At 34.8% G+C, this 19,131-nt stretch overlaps 1 protein-coding gene across 1 annotated transcript in view; it reads right to left on the bottom strand.

The window, feature by feature from the left end:
* DNAH14 (dynein axonemal heavy chain 14) overlaps positions 1-19,131 on the bottom strand; it is a gene marked incomplete at both ends in the record, with an annotated part of 361,185 nt that overhangs the window by 239,807 nt on the left and 102,247 nt on the right. The window contains 6 exons of the mRNA XM_081298208.1: positions 920-994; positions 1,937-2,055; positions 2,143-2,247; positions 6,406-6,577; positions 9,539-9,660; positions 12,784-13,035. Coding sequence (XP_081154334.1) covers positions 920-994; positions 1,937-2,055; positions 2,143-2,247; positions 6,406-6,577; positions 9,539-9,660; positions 12,784-13,035 — 845 coding nt within the window. The remainder of the gene's footprint in view (positions 1-919; positions 995-1,936; positions 2,056-2,142; positions 2,248-6,405; positions 6,578-9,538; positions 9,661-12,783; positions 13,036-19,131) is intronic.

Consider the following 19,131-nt stretch of genomic DNA (forward strand, 5'->3'; position numbering starts at 1 on the left):
TTCTTAGCTCATGGCAGCTAGGAGAGAGAGAGAGAGAGAGAGAGAGAGAGAGAGAGAGAGACACCAAGGAAGCCAAGTGCCAAGATATAGTCCAAGGTCATGCCCCCAGTGACCTACTTCCTACTACCCCACCTATCTACAGTTACCTTCTAGTAATCCATTAATTTATTAATCCATTGATGGTTTAATCCACTGATGAGGTTTCAATTCTCAGAATCCAATCTTTTCACCTCTGGACATTGCTACATTGCCTAACACCTGTGCTCTTTAGGGGACATTTTAAAATTCAAATCATAACACCTTACTTAGGAAGCAGCAGAGTCTTGGCACTGAAAATTTTTCTTGAAGCATACATAATAGAGGTGTTTTTAAGTAAAAAGAGATATAATAAGACTGTTCTAATCAAATTAGTCTTAAAATTTCACACTCTGAGGTACCTTTTTCATTGTAAGAAGTGATAGATTAAAATATAAAAAGACAACATTAAAAGGACTAAACCAAGTACAGAGTCCAAGGAAGTAAAATGAAACAGAAGTGCAAAGTAGCAATATGGACTGAAATTGGAGGCTGCCTGACATTGAATCTTTTGAAAAGAGGCAGAGGTGGAGATGAGTTCAGATCCTGGCCAGTTTTCAGATACACACAAAACTCAGCACACATAAAACTGTTCAGATGTCATCACGATTACACTCTCAAATTTATATTTACATTGTAAAATTATTATTTTTCATTTAGTCACGTGCCACCATCCTCTATCAAAACTCACTTTATAAGGGACCTTACTTTATAAATTCTCTGGTTATTTCCTACCTACATTAGTAGCTAACCAAGTTTAATACAGACATAGACATACATATATATATATAGAGAGATATATACCTATATATTATAAAGTTTTAAGATTTAAAATTGTACTTACTTTTTTAGCACATCAAACATGGCTTTTTCTACATTTACCAGCCACTGTTCTACAGCACTTCTTATACGAATTTTCCTATGATTTAAAAAAATTATGAAAATCATTTTTAAAAAAAGAAGAAAATCATTAAATATTATAATATTATGAATATTATTTTGATTCATGTTTAAGCCTGTAGACTTAATATTATAGGAACATTTATAATAATCATGGGCTAAGAGGCTATAATTCTATATCTTCTGGCTTTTCTAGATTTTTACTTAGAAAATTAAGCAGAAAACATATTACCTAGCTTTAGGAAATTCTGATATCAAAACCATGAATAAACACAGTAGTTATATTCTGAGTAAAATATGAATGTATGAGATTGATAAATTGTATTAAAAAACATCTTTGTATGCCTCACTGAATCTTTTTAAGAGCCTTATGTGCCACTGATTGAGCTAGCCAGACACTTTGTTGTATCTTTTTTAAATAGCAGGATACGGTTAGGGGCTTTTGTGGATAAAAAGGCCTGGCACAGAATTTTGTAAATGACCTTTATATGGGAGGCCACAAGCCAGCAGTTAGAGAGCCCTCACTGGGGCTGTCAAGTTAGACCAGTATCAAGGAAGGGCCTAGCTCATTGCCTAGGAGCTCACCACCATGAAACCAGAGGTGTGTGAAAACAACAATGACCCCACATAGTAAACCTTCCCATCCAGAAAAAGGCAAGTGCTAAAGAGAGTTGAGAACTTAAGGCAGAATTCAGTGATGGAGCAAAAGGCAGGTGAAAATTAGAAAGCTCTCAAGAGTTTGAAGATCACTTTTTTTTTTTTTTACTTTTAATTAAAGCTAAAGTGAGAAGAACATGTACTATAGAAAGTATCGAAAGGTAAAAGTGTATTGATGGAAAAATATTATCTTTGAAGACAGTTTGCTTGGCAAACTTCTATGAAATATCAGAGAATTCAAAAAGATTTTGAAATTACGAGGTGTTATGGGACCTAAATGTTTAGTTTTAGGATATTATCATACTTTGGCAGCACAAGACCTTCTCCTTCAGCAGATATGAGCATTTTTATAGTAGGAGGGCCAATTTCTTGTTTCCATATCAACACTTGTTTTATGTTTTCAAAACATTTCTTAAGATGGGGCTGTGAACCAGAAACAAATGTCAGTAACATTATAAAATCCTGATCTGGTCAAGAAATAATATTGCTGAACAAGAATAGTTTTGTTACCTGTACAGACTCAGGATTTCCACTGCTACCTAGAATATCAAGAAGTGTAGCATTGCTAAGAAAGTAAAATCTTGGGAAAATCGTTCTTTTGATTTCAAGGTAATCCTGTCCGGAATGAAAAGAAATGTAACTCAGAATATATGTCCAATCATGATATGAATCCCATCCACACTTGGACTACATTTACACACGGTCACCATGACATTAAAAGTATAGTATAATAGATGTGGTAGTATCAGTCAAAATGACATAACATGCTCAATTAAAGATATACTCGAGTTGCTAACAGACTTTTAACAGAGAAAAACAAATAAATAAAAATCCCAACTAAAACAGAAACAAATGAAAACCCCACATACACCATTTCATTATGGATCATTGATAAAGCCCTGGATTTTGGTGTTATTAGCATTGCTTTTGCATGCTCCCACTTTCTGCTCCTTTCCCTACATTTGAAATTATCACCTTGGAAAATTAGTCATCATTTCACAAATGACCTCTCATTCTACAGTACAGAGAATTCCTACACTTCCCACCACCTCTCTCACAACTTCACGCTAGCCTTAAGTCTTGCCTTCTTTTCAGAGAAAAAGGCATTCAGTTACGCCAGGTTAAAATACCTTGTTTTCTTTATTACCCCCCTGTCTTCCATCTCTCCCTTGCAATAGGCCTCCACCTTAAATTTCTCTCACGAAAAAGTACAGGAAGCCCTCCCTTTCCCTTTGCTTTCTTCTAGCTACTGTTACTTGCCCATCTCTTCTTTATACCAAAGTTCTTGAAAAGACAGTTTATTAACTCAAAAGCTATATTCTCTCAGTCAATTCACACTCTGCCTGCCATCTGGCCACTACTATTACCAAATTGACAGGGAGTGACATTTTCAAGGGTTTGTTGCCTCTACTGTTTTTGTTTTTATTTTTAATTTGCCCTTTGACCTCTATAATTTTACTTGTTTTTCTTCTGTCTCTTGGCCACTTCTTAATCATTTTGCTTCAAGAGACCCTTTCACCTCTATACCACAATTTTGACGTCTCTTGAGTTCCATCTTCATCACTCTTCACTCGTTTTATTCTTCTTGAGCTATTTGATACATACCCATTTGCTTTTCAGCTCAGATCATTACTCTCTACCCTAGATTAATATACAGTTATATCCCCTTATCTGTAGGTGATACATTCCCTGAACCAATCACTTGGTTGAGGTGGCAACTAAGTGATTAGTGGGCAGGGACCACACAAACTGTGGGCATATCGGACAAAGGGATGATTCAAAACCCAGGCGGGATGAAGCAGGATGGTGTGGGATTTCATCACATTGCTCAGAATGGTTCATGATTTAAAGTTGTGAATTGTTTATTTCTGGAATTTTCCATTTGTAGTTTTAGACTCTAAGAATAATTAAAACCATGGAAAGTGAAGCTGCAGATAAGGAGGAGCTATTGTACCCCATCGCCCATTGAAGGTGTTCACCTGAATGTCCCACAACTATTAGATTTAGAGTGTAAACAAAACTTACTTGCTTCCACACAAGCCTCTTCCTCTTCTGCTGCTATATCTCTAATATGATTATCTTCCACCCTGTTGGCCAAGTTGTAAATCTAGACATGATCTGGGGCATCTTTATTTTATCCTCCATTTACCCATCCAATGCTCTTGGCTCCACTTTCTTTCGTTCTCACCACAGCATTATGTTAGCTGCCCAACATTTCTAGACTTTTTACTTGGATTTTAAATAACAATTTCCACTGCCTGCTATGGTTTGGCTAAGGTTGGAGTGTGTTCCCCAAGGCTCCATTTGCTGAAATTTAATCCCCATTGTGAGGAGTTAAGAAGAGGATGGAAACTTATTCTGAATGTGTTGTTTAGGGAGGTGATTTGGTTTAGACGAGGTTATCAGGATGGAGCCCCCATGATTGAAAGATCATAAGAAATGCACAGGCACACATGTGTACTCCTTGTCTCTTAGCATATGATGCCCTATGCTGCCTTGGGATTCTGCCAGCAAGAAGGCCATCACCAGAGGTGGCCCCTGATCTCAGATTGGAACCATGAGCCAAAATAAATTCCTTTTCTTTATAAGTGCACAACCTCTGGTATTTCATCTCAGTGATGAAAAATAGATGAATACATTGTCCCCACTAGCATATCAATGTTTTGTCACCTCTGAAACTCATTTTGAAATTGGATTTCCAATGTGATGGTGGCAAGAGGTGATGGGACCCTTAAGAAGTCATGAGGTCTCCACTCATGGAAGGGGTCAATGTTGCTTTCTGGAGACTGGGTTAATTCTCCTGGGAGTGAGTGAATTCCTGCTCTCCTTGGGACTAGATTAGTTACCACCTGGGCTTCCCTTTGTGTTTTAGCTCTTAGTTCCTGTTCACTTGCCCTTCCACTTTTCTGCCAGGAGGTGAAGAAGCAGGAGGCCCTTGCCAGATGTTAATGCCATGCTTTTGAATCCCAGCTTCCAGCTTCCAGAGCCAAGAGGCAAAATAGATTTCCATTTAAATTTAAATGTTTCCACTTTAAGTTACCCAGTCTTGTGTGTTCTCTTACAATAAAACAAACTAAGACAATGTCCAATCCATACTCTATGCTTTTTCGCAGAAAGATATTTCTGAATTAAATTATCTCATTCTTCTATTTAAAATTCCTCAGTGGCTGCTCATCAAAGTAAAAACTCATTACAATCAATGTTCAAAGCCCTTTACTGGCTGTCCCCTGACTCCCTGGAGAATGCAATCTTTCCCTACCAGTTTCCCATTTGTTACATTTTATCTGTAACATATTTTTCATCAGAAGGTACCATAGATGGTTTTGTGACTTTGTACTTTTTACATTTGCCTAAGAGACTCTTCCCATTCATCCATCTGAATTCTGACTCTTACTTAGCTAATACTTCTTTTTTTAAAACTTTATTTTTAAAAATATTTAATCTTTATTTGTAGTTGGACACAATACCTTTATTTTATTTATTTATTTTTATGTGGTGCTGAGGATCAAACCCTGGGTCTCACACGTGCTAGGCGACCAGTGTACCACTGAGCCACTAACTCTGTCTCCAATACCTACACTTCTTTGAAGATCTAGGTCAGTTATAGCTTCCCCCATGCAGAGTTAATTTCTCCTATTTAAATATAGTCATACTACCAAACTTAACATAGCATTGCAATAGTTCTTTACATTTTTTTCTTTTCTGTAATATGTTTTGAGTTCTGTGAAGGTAGGGGATATGTTTTTTATCTTTGTAGTCCAAGCACATAGCAGTAGTGCCTGGTATAAAGCAGGCATTCAATCCATGAAGAAATTAAAGATAAGTGATTTGTAATGATTTTCAGATATAATCCAAAGATGTGCCAGAAATAATTGAAATTCTTATCTCAAAGATTGTCTGGTAAACTTTATCACTCTGGGCACAGCTTTTTTGCCTGCCCCAGAGCATGAATTTGTAGAGAAGAGATCCTCTAGAACTTTCTAGAGGCTGTGACTACCTAGGGGTAGTCTGCAGGAGTCGTCACTACCACTGTGACTTGTGTTCAACAAAGAAAAACAAACAATGCTGGAACAAAAACTTGGTTTATGAAATGAAGTGAACACATGCATCTTGAATCTCAAATATGAAGACCCAATATTTAAGGATATGAATCCAGCTGATGATTTAATGTTCTGGCAATTTAAGAATATGTGGAATCAGGGCTGGGGTTGTGGCTCAGTGGTAGAGCGCTCGTCTAGAATGCACGAGGCACTGGGTTTGATCCTCAGCACCACATAAATATAAAATAAAGATATTGTGTCCACCTAAAACTTAAAAAAATAAATATATTTTTAAAAAAGAATATGTGGAATCAGTAATTTATAAGCTCATCAAAGTATTCTATTTCAACGTTTGCTGAACTTATCAACTTAATAATAATAATAGTAATGTTAATAAAATAATTAACCTTCTTTAAGTACTTTGTGTTAGCTCTTGGTGCTGTAGATGTATTATCTCATTTAGCACAGGAGGCACTGTCATTCTCAATTTAAACAGTGGGAAACCTGGGCAGTCACAAGTTTGGTAATTTGCCTGAGTATCCTTTAGATTAGCACATCCATTTTTTTTTCTTTTGATAGTATTTTCATTAACACTATAGATTATGAGAATTGAAAAAATTGTTGGTAGCTAAAGTTAAGGAGAAAGTCTTCACTGGAATTTGTGTTTTGCAGTGTATTACATTAGTTTTGTAGATTTAAATGAGGTCTCATTTTAGGATTGCTATAGTTTTACCTCTAGACTTTTCTTTATATGCTCAAGATGTCTATTGCAATTTTGTAGAACTTCAAGGATTCCTGCTGAGATGGTTATTTGCAAAGCTTCCAGTTTGCCGTGTATTTTTGACATTATTTCTTTCCATAGGGAGAGCACCTCAGAGAAAAGTTTTGTTTCTGCTGGAAGCTGCCTTTAGAAATAGAATTAGACGTAACTATTTTTGAAGCTGCTATAATTAAAATCTAAAAATCATTTGCCATAGAATATTGTAAATTTATGAAACAAGCTTGGTATGTTTTCTTTTACTTGATCAATCATTAATTAAAGATATCTTATTATCTATTATATACAAGTGATATATATGGTAAGAAAACAAGATAAATTAGACTACAAGTGTCGATAACAAGATTATATTTAATGTGTAGTGGGAAGTAGATATAACAAGTTCTACATAAAATAAGTAGAAGCAGTTTGTGTTCTAAGAAATGTAATAAAAATAAAGAGTGCAATAGTTTTGATTTTGAATTTCCCCTTGGCCCCCATTATGGCACTATTGAAAGGTGGTAGAATCTCTAGGAGGTGGAGCCTAGTGGGAGAAAGTTATGTAATGGGGGAGTGCCCTAAAAAGGGATATCTGTGACTCAGTTTCCTCCCCTCTCTCTCTTTGCTTACTGATTGAAGCTTTGCTCTACCATTTGCTTCTCACCACAATGTATTTCCTAACCATAGCAACAAGACCAAGTAACCATAGACTAAAACCTTTGAAACCATGAGCCAAAGTAAACCTTTCCTCTTTATAAATTGATTGTCTCAGGCATTTTGTCACAGTGGTAGAAAGTTAACACAAATAACTAGTGGACATTTTAGAGAAGCAATGGGATATTTTGAGATCTGGGTTTTAAAGGAATATAGCTTTGATGTGAGGAGAAGGCAGAGAGGACATTTTTCTAAGAGCAAGAGCATAGAGGTGTACATAATACAATTGGAAGTTTTGTTAATGATTATCTAATCTTAGAGAATAAGGAAATGTAATACAGGTGTCAGCCTTGGTGTAGAAATTTTACTTTACAGATTATTATCATGGTTTTTACACATTGGAAAAGAAAGGCAACACTTATATGTGGCATGACAATACATTAATATATTAATTTGAGTTTTATTTCTGTTGTTGTTGAGGTTAACTGAGGGAAGTACCTTCAAAAGTTGAGTTTGCTTCTCACCTTCTCTTATCACTTATATTTTCCACTCCCATCCCTGTATCCCCAACCTGATTCAAGCTCTTCATGGCTTGGAAGTTGAAGTGAGGAATAAAGGTATTTTTAATTTTTATGAGTTAGTGTGACTTTGAGTTCTTTTTTGCTTCTTGAATGCTTTCTGGCATGGCAAGTATTTATGGAGAATATCACTGGGGTTTTGGAGACACCTCAACAGGAACCTCTACCTTGCCCTTAATTTTCTTTCTTTTCCCTGCTGACCTCTTACAATCACTCTTCAAGCTCCTGTTCTAAGTGGTATAATTCTGGTAATCTCTTGTTCTGACCAGCAGCTCTTTAGGGTCAATATCTTTCAAGATGGCTTTAGCTTGGAACTTTCTACTGTGTCTGCAAAATCTGTCAGAATTTTTCAACTTCCTCAGGACTGTTGACATTCTGTACCAGATAATTTGGTGGTGATAGTGGTGGGGTCCTGTGTATTGTAGGATGTTTTATAGAATCCCTGAACTCAATCCACTGGATGCCAATAACACCTCAATTTTGATAACTAAAAATGTTTCCAGGGTTTGCAAAATATCCACTAGAGGGAAAAATCATTTTTGTTGAGAACCACTGGCATAAGATAATCATGAATTCTTGAACTTCTTCCTTATTTTGCTAGCGAAGGCTACTTCAGAATTCTCTGGAGAAGAGGCAAGCCCTTATTTCTAATGCTTGACTAGGCAATAAATGTCAAATTCTCCAGAGAACCCTTCCACTATTCTCCTATTCCCCATCTAGGGTGATAGGCCCTAAATGTTTCTGCAGCTCGGTAAAACTTCTCTCATGGAGATTTCGATCTCCCTTTCTACTAGTCTGGAATCTTTCCCAATCTCTCTGGAAGGAATGAATGCAGTCCTTACAGCTAACTTGGAGTGGGGGGATAAATTCTCCATACAGAATTTTCCCCTCTGATGAATCTATCACTCACCTCTTCTTTATTCAGATCTTCCTCACTGATTTCAAGGCCCATTATTCTTCACTAGCTAAAGGGAAGTCCATAACTAATGTTTTTTTTCCTTATCTTTAGATTTATTGTTTAGGTACCTTCAGCATCTGCTCATTAAAAGCCTCCTTTTCAACCTAAGCACACTTAGTAAAAAGACAACTTGGTCACATTTTGAACTTCCTCACCAAGGAGCATGATCTCTCCATTAATGAGGAAATCTTTGGTAAAATGTAGTATCAAAGTTCACTTTATTGATTGATTGATTGATTGATTGATTGATTGCAGTGCTAAGGATCAAACCCAGGACCTTGTGCCTGCCTTCTGCTCTCCCACTGAGCTGCATCACTAGCTGTAAAGTTTGAATTTAAGGCTCAAAGTCATAGCAACATAAAGAATTTTCTCTTTAGATATAATGTGGTTTCACCTTTGAAGACTTTCAGAATGACTGTAGGTTAATATAATAGAAGATTGTACGGTTATTTTGTAGTAGTTTAAATTCTGTCTAGATAACTCATTTGTACCAATCATTAAAAAAGTTAGAAGCCAACTAATTTGAATGCTGTGATTGAAATTTGTCAAGGCCATTTCTTCTTCCAATTGGTTCAAAGCAAGAAATTCTCATTCATGTATAAATGCAACTACATGTTCATCATTCACACCAAAGTCACACTAATATTCCAGAACCGAAAAAATAAATAATATTGTGGCTTAAGGATTGTAATGATATATCTAACACTTCTTTTCCAGTTGTTTATATCTTTATGTCAATTATTGAGAACAAAGGCTTTCTGAAATAAAGATGATGCTTGTACTGTTTTATGAAGAAAAAAACTAACTAATGGTTCAGCAGACTATAGTCTTATTTTGTTCAGTGAAGAAATGATTTATCAAGAATTGCATAAAAACACATTCCCAACCATGCTACATTTGGTATATTTTGATTTTTTACCTTTGTATTTCTAAAGAATGGAAGATTGGTTCAAGATAAAGCCATTGTTTTTGACAGTTCATCCATACCTCAAGGGTATGAGAAAAGAGTTTAAGGTATTGATCCCATTCATTCACAAGATCCTACAATGATAAAAGAAAACACATACACTTGCAAATCTAAATATATAAAATTACTCTAAGAGTCATATACCAGAAACTGAAATCAAAGCTCATTACCAATCACTGACAGAGAAAATTATTAATAGAGGGTCACATAAATAAATATAAACTCATTAAAAATTTAAAGAATGTTTTGAAATTAATATTTTTCAATCCATAGAGTAGTGTAGGAGAGCTCTAGTTCCTCTACATCCACACCAAATACTGGGATGATCAATCTTATTAATTTTAGTTATTTCTTCACACATGTAGAAGTATCTCATTTTTACTTTATCGTATTTTTAATAAGTAATGAAGTTAAGCATCTTTCTGTGTTTTTTCTTTCCCTACATATATGTATTTCAATCTCTGGCACATTTCCTTATTGGGCGGTTTTGTTTTCTTATGATTGCATTTTGAGAGTTCTTTATATAATCTCTATATAAATCCTTTAACAGATACACACTAATATTTTCTGCTAGTTTGTGGCTTGTATTTTTGTTCCTTGAACAATGTCTTTTGAAGAGTAAATTTTTTAAAATTTTAATAAAATACAGTTTTAAATTTTCCTTCTGTGGGTTAGTGCTTTTGGTGTTATATTAAAGAAATCTACCTAAAACAAGACAACACAATTGTTTCTCCTATGTTTTCTTCTCAAAATTTTTTTTAGTTTTAGGTTTTACATTTGGTCCATGATCTTTGAGTTAAATTTTGTGTAGGCTGTAAGATATGACTTGTTTTTTATTTTTGCATGATTATACACTTGTGCCAGCACTATTTCTTCAAAAGAAAATTGTTTTTACTAACAATTATTTTTGTACCTTTGTTGAAAATCAGTTGTCCATATTTATGTGGGTCTATTTCTGTACACTCTATTCTGTTCTATTTATTTGTGTATCTATCTTATATAAATATAACCCTCTCTTGATTATTGTGGTTTTATAATACATCTTGAAAACTATGTAGTATTAATCATCTAGCTTCTTTTTAAAGTCTTGCAAACTTGCTAAAATGAGTTTGGTTTACTTTTAAAAAGATTTCATTAAATTTTTTTACATAGGTAATCATCATCTGAATATAAAGAATATTTTACTTCTTTTCCAACGTGGATGACTTTTACATCTCTTTCTTTCTTTAATATATTGAGCAGGACCCTTCAGAAAAACGTCAAATACTCTGAGATAAAAAGTGTTCATTCTTTCACCATTTAAGCATGATCTTTTCATAGATGTCCTTTCTCTGTGTTTTTTTCCTAGTCCTAATTTGTTTTAAAATCAGAAATGGATATTGATATGATACATGTTTTCTCAGCATGTATTAACAAAATCAATGGCTTTCTTTTTTAGGTTTGATATGCTGAATTACATTGATTATTTTTATTTACCAATTTTTTATTTACCAATTGATGTTTTTATTTACCAATTCTGCATGTCTTAATACATCCTATTTTTTAAAATATTGATAGACTTGTTTTTGATATATTGTTTAGAATTTTTGTATCTCTGTTCAAAAGGGTTACTGTTCTGTGGTTTTCTTATTATATATTTGTCTGCTTTTGATATTACAGTAATGCTGGCCTCACATAATAAGTTAGGAAGGATTTATTTCTCTACAATTTTCTATGAATTAATATAAAACTGGTATTTTTCTTCTTCCATTGTGTTGTAAAACCATCTAGGATCAGACAATTCTTTTGGGGCAGCTTTTTAACCTATAATTTCAATATCTTTAATAAATAGAGGACAATTCGAGTAATTTCTTCCTCCCTCCCTCCCTCCCTCCCTCCCTCCCCTCCCCTCCCCCCTCTCTCTTTCTTTCTTTCTTCCTTTCTGTCTTTCCTGGGGATTAAACCTAGGGGAACTTAACTACTAAGCCACATCCCCAGTCCTTTTTAATATTTTATTTAGAGACAGGTTCTCACTAAGTTGCTTAGGGCCTCACTAAGTTGCTGAGGTTGCCTTTGAAATTGTGACCCTCCAATCTCAGCCTCCAAAGCCACTGGGATTTCAGGCACATGCCACCACACCTAGATGTCTATTTCTTCTTGATTGAGCTTTAGTACTTTCTATTTTTCAAGGAATTACTTGAATTTCCAGCTTCTCAAATGTGTCTAATTTATCATTTATTAACTTTATTTTTACTTTTTAATTAAGGCATTTAATGCTCTAAATATTCATTTTCATAGGGCTCTTTTCAATTGTCACAAGGCTTAATATGTAATTTTCTCCTTGTTGCTTATTTCTAAGTTAAAAAAAAATTGGATTACATTTCTTGAATATTCAGATTTTTTTTAAAGACAAAGTTTTGCTGTTTTCCATCTTGACTTCAAACTCATGTTTCTCCTGCCTTCATCTTCAAATACTTGAGATTACACATGGATGCCACCATACTCATCTAGGTGGTTATTTTTATTTTTTAATGTTTCTGTATATTTTTATTTGTTTGTTTGTTGTTGTTTTGCTATTTTGCTGTGGCTCATTTTTTTTTTTGTTCCACATTGATAGACCATGTAAGCTATCTGACTTATCCCTTCTTTGAAATTCATTGAGTTTTCTCTCTAAGGCCCACCTAACTGACACTTTCTCTAAACGTTTGTGTATTTATGAATAATGTGATTTCCATTTGTTCAGTGTATACATTCTCTGTAACTCTATATGTCAATATATTTATATAGATTTATGTGTATATATATGATCTATTATCTTAATTTTATTATTAAATATTTATATTATCACATCTTATTGAATCTCTTGAAGTTTTAAAATGATTTTTTAGATATTTACGTGTGGCTACTCACTGAAGAATTATCAGGATATACTGAACACCGCTGGTAAAAAGTCATGGCTTGTAGGGTCATATTTTTATATGATCTAAATTTATCTTTTCTGTCCCAATTAAACATTCTGACACTTCCTAGTGAATAATTAATGTTCCCATAAAATTACTTTTAGTATTCAAACTATTAAATATTCATTCTCACTTCTATTTAAGCATATGAAAGACTTATGTAATTTAAAAGCAAGTGCAAAACTGTAGGATGCAAAAATTACTTAAAGTGAGAAACTGTAGAGAATAAAAACATTTTATCTTTGCCATAAAATTTACCTTAATGGGTTCGAGATAGGGAGATCCTTTAATAGTTGCAAGTACGATTTGAGATTCTTCTAACTGAGCAAATATATCATCTATGAAATTAGATGAAATTATTAGGATAGAGTACATCTCTGTGTGATGAAGAACTACATGTAAAGGAGTAGTGTTCCAAAGATTGATAATCTTGAATAGCATTTTTTCAAGAGCAGCTTCATTAGTTGCTGAGTTTGATATTTCTTTTATTTTGTTTTCATACTGAAATATCTGAAATGAACATATTATTATTTAATATTAGGTGGAGCAAACAATTCCTGAGACATTTAACATGGACGATCTAAATGTATGTTTTAAAAGGTTCATCAGAAGAATTGAAGAACTGATTCCAGTTAAGTTTATATCTTAACTTGAGATTTAATGGCAAAACCTGAATGACATAGTGCTTTTCAGTTTTTAATTATTCTAACTATTTCACATTCTTCATTCTTAGTGAAAATTAATTATTTTTTTCTTATTGTAGTCAATGTAATAATATATACCTATTGTGTATGTGTAGATGGCATTCTTTTTTTATGCATATACTTTTGGTTTTTATTTTAAAGAAAATTATATAAAAGATTCCTATCATTACTGCTTTAGTAGTTTACATTTTTATTAACCTCAATAAATATTGAGATGTAAGTGATAAAGTATGTATTGCATGTATGAAATATATTTTATTATTCATGTATGTATTTATAATGTTTTGTATAGTTTATAATGATTGATTTTTTTGAGGAGCAAATTTTTACCACATGCACATCAGATAGAACACTAATCTCTAGGATATATAAAGAACTCAAGAACCTTAACACACGATCAAGTAGGATTCATTCCTGGGATGCAAGGATGGTTCAATATACGGAAATCAATAAATGCTATCCACCACATCAATAGACTTAAAGACAAGAACCACATGATCATCTCGATGGATGCAGAAAAAGCATTTGACAAAGTACAGCATCCCTTTATGTTCAAAACACTAGAAAAACTAGGGATAACAGGAACTTACCTCAACATTGTAAAAGCTATCTATGCTAAGCCTCAGGCTAGCATCATTCTGAATGGAGAAAAATTGAAGGCATTCCCTCTAAAATCTGGAACAAGACAGGGATGCCCTCTATCACCACTTCTATTCAATTTAGTTCTCGAAGTACTAGCCAGAGCAATTAGACAGACAAAAGAAATTAAAGGCATAAAAATAGGAAAAGAAGAAATTAAACTATCGCTATTTGCGGATGACATGATAATATACTTAGCAGACCCAAAAGAGTCTACAAAGAAGCTGCTAGAGTTAATAAATGAATTCAGCAAAGTGGCAGGTTATAAAATCAACACGCATAAATCAAAGGCATTCCTATATATCAGCAACAAAACTTCTGAAATGGAAATAAGGAAAACCACTCCATTCACAATATCCTCAAAGAAAATAAGATACTTGGGTATCAACCTAACAAAAGAGGTGAAAGATTTATACAATGAAAACTACAGAACCCTAAAGAGAGAGATAGAAGAAGATCTCAGAAGATGGACAAATGTACCCTGTTCATGGATAGGCAGAACTAACATCATCAAAATGGCGATATTACCCAAAGTTCTCTATAGGTTTAATGCGATGCCAATCAAAATACCAATGGCATTTCTTGTAGAAATAGACAAAGCAATCATGAAATTCATATGGAAAAACAAAAGACCCAGAATAGCAAAAGCAATTCTAAGCAGGAAGTGTGAATCTGGAGGTATAGTGATACCAGAGGTCAAACTGTACTACAAAGCAATAGTAACAAAAACAGCATGGTACTGGTACCAAAACAGGCGGGTGGACCAATGGTACAGAATAGAAGACACAGAGACTAATCCACAATGTTACAACTATCTTATATTTGATAAAGGGGCTAAAAGCATGCAATGGAGGAAGGATAGCATCTTCAACAAATGGTGCTGGGAAAATTGGAAATCCATATGCAACAAAATGAAATTGAATCCCTTTCTCTCGCCATCCACAAAAATTAACTCAAAATGGATCAGGGAGCTAGATATCAAATCAGAGACACTGCGTTTGATAGAAGAAAAAGTTGGCTACGATCTACAAATTGTGGGGTCGGGCTCCAAATTCCTTAATAGGACACCCATAGCCCAAGAGTTAACAACCAGAATAAACAAATGGGACTTACTTAAACTAAAAAGTTTTTTCTCAGCAAGGGAAACAATAAAAGAGGTAAATAGAGAGCCTACATCCTGGGAACAAATCTTTACCCCCCACACCTCCGATAGAGCCCTAATATCCAGAATGTACAAAGAACTCAAAAAATTAAACAATAAGATAACAAATAACCCAATTAACAAATGGGCCAAGGACCTCAACAGACACTTCTCAGAGGAGGACATACAATCAATCAACAAGTTCATGAAAAAATGCTCACCATCTCTAGCAATCAGAGAAATGCAAATCAAAACCACCCTAAGATACCATCTCACTCCAGTAAGATTGGCAGCCATTATGAAGTCAAACAACAACAAGTGTTGGCGGGGATGTGGGGAAAAAGGTACACTTGTACACTGCTGGTGGGGCTGCAAAATGGTGAGGCCAATTTGGAAAGCAGTATGGAGATTCCTGGGAAAGCTGGGAATGGAACCACCATTTGACCCAGCTATTGCACTTCTCGGACTATTCCCTGAGGACCTTAAAAGAGCGCACTATAGGGATACGGCTGCATCAATGATTATAGCGGCACAATTCACAATAGCTAGACTGTGGAAGCAACCTAGATGCCCTTCAATAGATGAATGGATAAAAAAAATGTGGCATCTATACACAATGGAATATTAAGCAGCACTAAGAAATGACAAAATCATAGAATTTGCAGGGAAATGGATGGCATTAGAGCAGATTATGCTAAGTGAAGCTAGCCAAGCCCTAAAAAACAAATGCCAAATGTCTGCTTTGATATAAAGAGAACAACTAAGAACAGAACAGGAAGGAAGAGCATGTGGAAAAGACTACAGTAAACAAAGACGAATGGGGGGAGAGAAACGGAGAGAGAAGGGAAAGCATATGGAAATGGTAGGAGACCTTCAAGGATACATAAAATTATAAGAGGCTATGAGGGGCAAGGGGGAGGGAAAAAAAAGGGAGAGAATTGAACAACAGCAGGGGAGATAGAGAGGGAAGATGGGAGGGGAGGGGAGGGGAGGGAGGATAGTAGGGGATAGGAAAGGTAGCAGAATACAACAGACACTAATATGGCATTATGTAAAAATGTGAATATGTAACAGATGTGATTCTGCAATCTATATTTGGGGTGAAAATGGGAGTTCAAAACACAATTTGAGTCTAATGTATGAAAGATGATATATCATGAGCTATGTAATGCTTTAAATAATCAATAAAAAATTAAAAAAAAAAAGAACCTTAACACACACACAAAACCCCAAATAACCCAATCAATAAATGGTCCAAGGAACTGAACAGATGCTTCTCAGAAGATGATATACAATTAATCAACAAATATCAACAGAATCTACCACTATACTGAAGAATGATATCTAATCTCTATGTTTTGATCATGCAGCTCAGCAGGGAGTATTACTGGGCAGGCATGACTAGTTTTCATAATTTCTTATAAACCTGCCAAAGATGGGGTAAGGATGGTGAAATCAGCTGACTGCTTATGGTCTTAACAAACAGTTTTGGGAAAGAGGCTTGCCTTTTAACATACATTATTCAGCCAAAGACAGATAAAAAGCCATGGGACTATCAGAAATAAAGGATTTTTTTAAAAATATTTTTTTAGTTGTTGATGGACTTTATTGTCTTTATTTTTATGTGGTGCTGAGGATCAAAACCAGTGCCTCATGCATGCTAGGCAAGCACGCTACTACTGAGCCACAACCCCAGCCCCAAGAAAGGACTTTGTGACTAACACTCTGAGATTATTCAAAACTAAATCCAGATATTGATCATGTAAGGCAAAATTTCAACCAAGTGAATCTAACACTGTTAAGTCTTTATAGTCAAAAGTTTGGAAACTGATTGACAAATAGTTTTGTTTTCCTATTAGAAGAATCTGAGAAGTTTCAGATGAATCTTAATGCTTAAAATGAACCATCTTGTGGTGAACCAGCTATGGGCTGTGTGTGTGAACTATGAGCATGAGTGTATTTATGGACTGGACTGATGTTGCCTCTCTGTTTGGGCTGGCGACATATGTGTCCTTTTCGCTTGCTCTGCCTATGATCCCCACACAGCACCTGAGATGGGTGTGGCCTTCCAAGATGTCAATCTGCTGACCATAAGACATCACAAAGCTAGACTCAATCCCTTGAAACCTGACCTCTCTCATTAGGGTGGAACTTTCTCCAGTGTCTTCCCCTCAGTAAAAAGGGGCTTTAGAGCATCTTCCTCCTCTTTTTTCTGCCTCCCTTGTGGGAGCTAGAGTAGAGGAGCCATCTCTGAAGAATACCAATGAAAAGTTATTTTCTCTGTCTTAGTGTAGTTATTTCGTGCCAACCCAAGTTCACCTGGAGTGACTCTGAATAACTTAGTTGCATGTTGTGGCACCATCTACCTCTATTATAAAACACAAAGCTTTCTAAAGTGGAAATGATTAACCATAAAGAGATAATGTTCATTTATGTAAACCATTGACCTCTTTCTCTTAACTTTATGACATATTTTCATGTGATTGGCTTCTCAGAGCTTGTATGACATCTTGGACAGAATGGTTGTCATATGATATCATGATATTGACAGGATTAGGACCTATCCTAGAAAGTTTGGCTGCATGACTATTATCTCTGGGTCAACCCCAAGAAACTCAGGTTTTAAAAAATTAGGGATGAGTTTCTAGGCCAAACCCTGTCCATCTATGCACCTATAGATATTTGATAAATTGTTCAATTTCTACAGGATTACCCAAACCATCCAGGAACTCTCAGAGTTCAGTTGAGGTTGCCTGCTGATGGCCACTTCATTCCCTCTATTATTATAGTTCACTTTAAGAAGAAGAGTTCCTTTAGTGCCTAGCTACACAGTACTTTAGGGTTGAAAATATGTTCTTTTTTGTTCAGATGTCCTGTCCAACTAATTTGGACCCTCCCCAGACTGCAAAGGATATCCCTTTGAAGCTAACCATTCAAGTTAGAAAGGTGAGGATAGCTCACTGGAGCCCTCTGGGATATTATAGGCCACCAATCCCATGTAAGCCTCTTGCTGCTCCTATCTCTGTCTAGCCTAATTTTATTTTTGCTGGTTCTCTCAGTTTTATAAATTCTTACCCTCAACTTAACTTGCCCAGTTATAGTTCCATTAATCCAAGCCTTTGAAAATGAAACTGTCAATGAAATTGTGCTTGATTTTCAGCATGGTGGTCTGAGGATTCCCCTGTTGGCATTGACCCTGAATGTTCTGCAATTATCTATATATCTGACTGAATTTATCTTTGGCATATAGATTTTTTAGGAGGCTAGAGCAATAAGAAAGTATGATAGATTCAGATAGGAAGCAGAGTAGAAGAGCAAGAGAAGATTTAATAATTACTTCATGATTTTTGGTGTAAGTAGTTGGAAGAATGGAGCTGCCATTAGCCGGGATGGAAATGCTGACCGAGGAAAAGTCGAATTGGGGAGATGGAGAATAAAAAGTAAAATTTATGACAGGTTAATTTTGAGATATCTCTTAGAGAAGTCAATAGAAAAATTGGATATACAAGTCTGGAGTTCAGGAGAGAGGTTTAGATTAGGACTGGAAATATAAACTAATTTTAAAAGTCAAAGTTATCTTTAAAAATTCTTCTTTTTAAATTCCTTAAAATATTCCCTATGTTCTTCTGTGCAATAGAATTATAGATGCAATACTGGGTTTGATTATAGTATGTATACTTTAAACATAAAAGAAGCATATTATAACTTAGGAAGGAAAATAGAAAACTTTTTACCTCCAAAAAAAAACTGGAAAAAATCATAATTTTGTGTGGCAAATCAAGTTATTGCTAACTAGACATTTCAGATATAATATCAAATTATTGGTAGTGCCATCCTAATACTCTTGATATACTTACATTTTATATAAAATCAGATGCAGTACTTTTGATTTTTCGGTTCCTATAAATGTATAAATTTCTGTTCTATAAGAAGTAGCATTGTTAAATTATTGAATTTGTCACATATGAGAACCAGTATTACTATTTTCTAATCATTTAGATAACAACAGCATAAATGAGTAGCTTACCCACTACTTCCAATTATACATAAGATCCTATCATATATTATCTACTATTTTCCCAGACATGTTATACACTTTTATCTTTTCTAATTCCAATTCCT

Source organism: Spermophilus citellus, assembly GCF_964194105.1.
Source record: "Spermophilus citellus genome assembly, chromosome: 6".
Taxonomy (NCBI): Eukaryota; Metazoa; Chordata; class Mammalia; order Rodentia; family Sciuridae; genus Spermophilus; species Spermophilus citellus.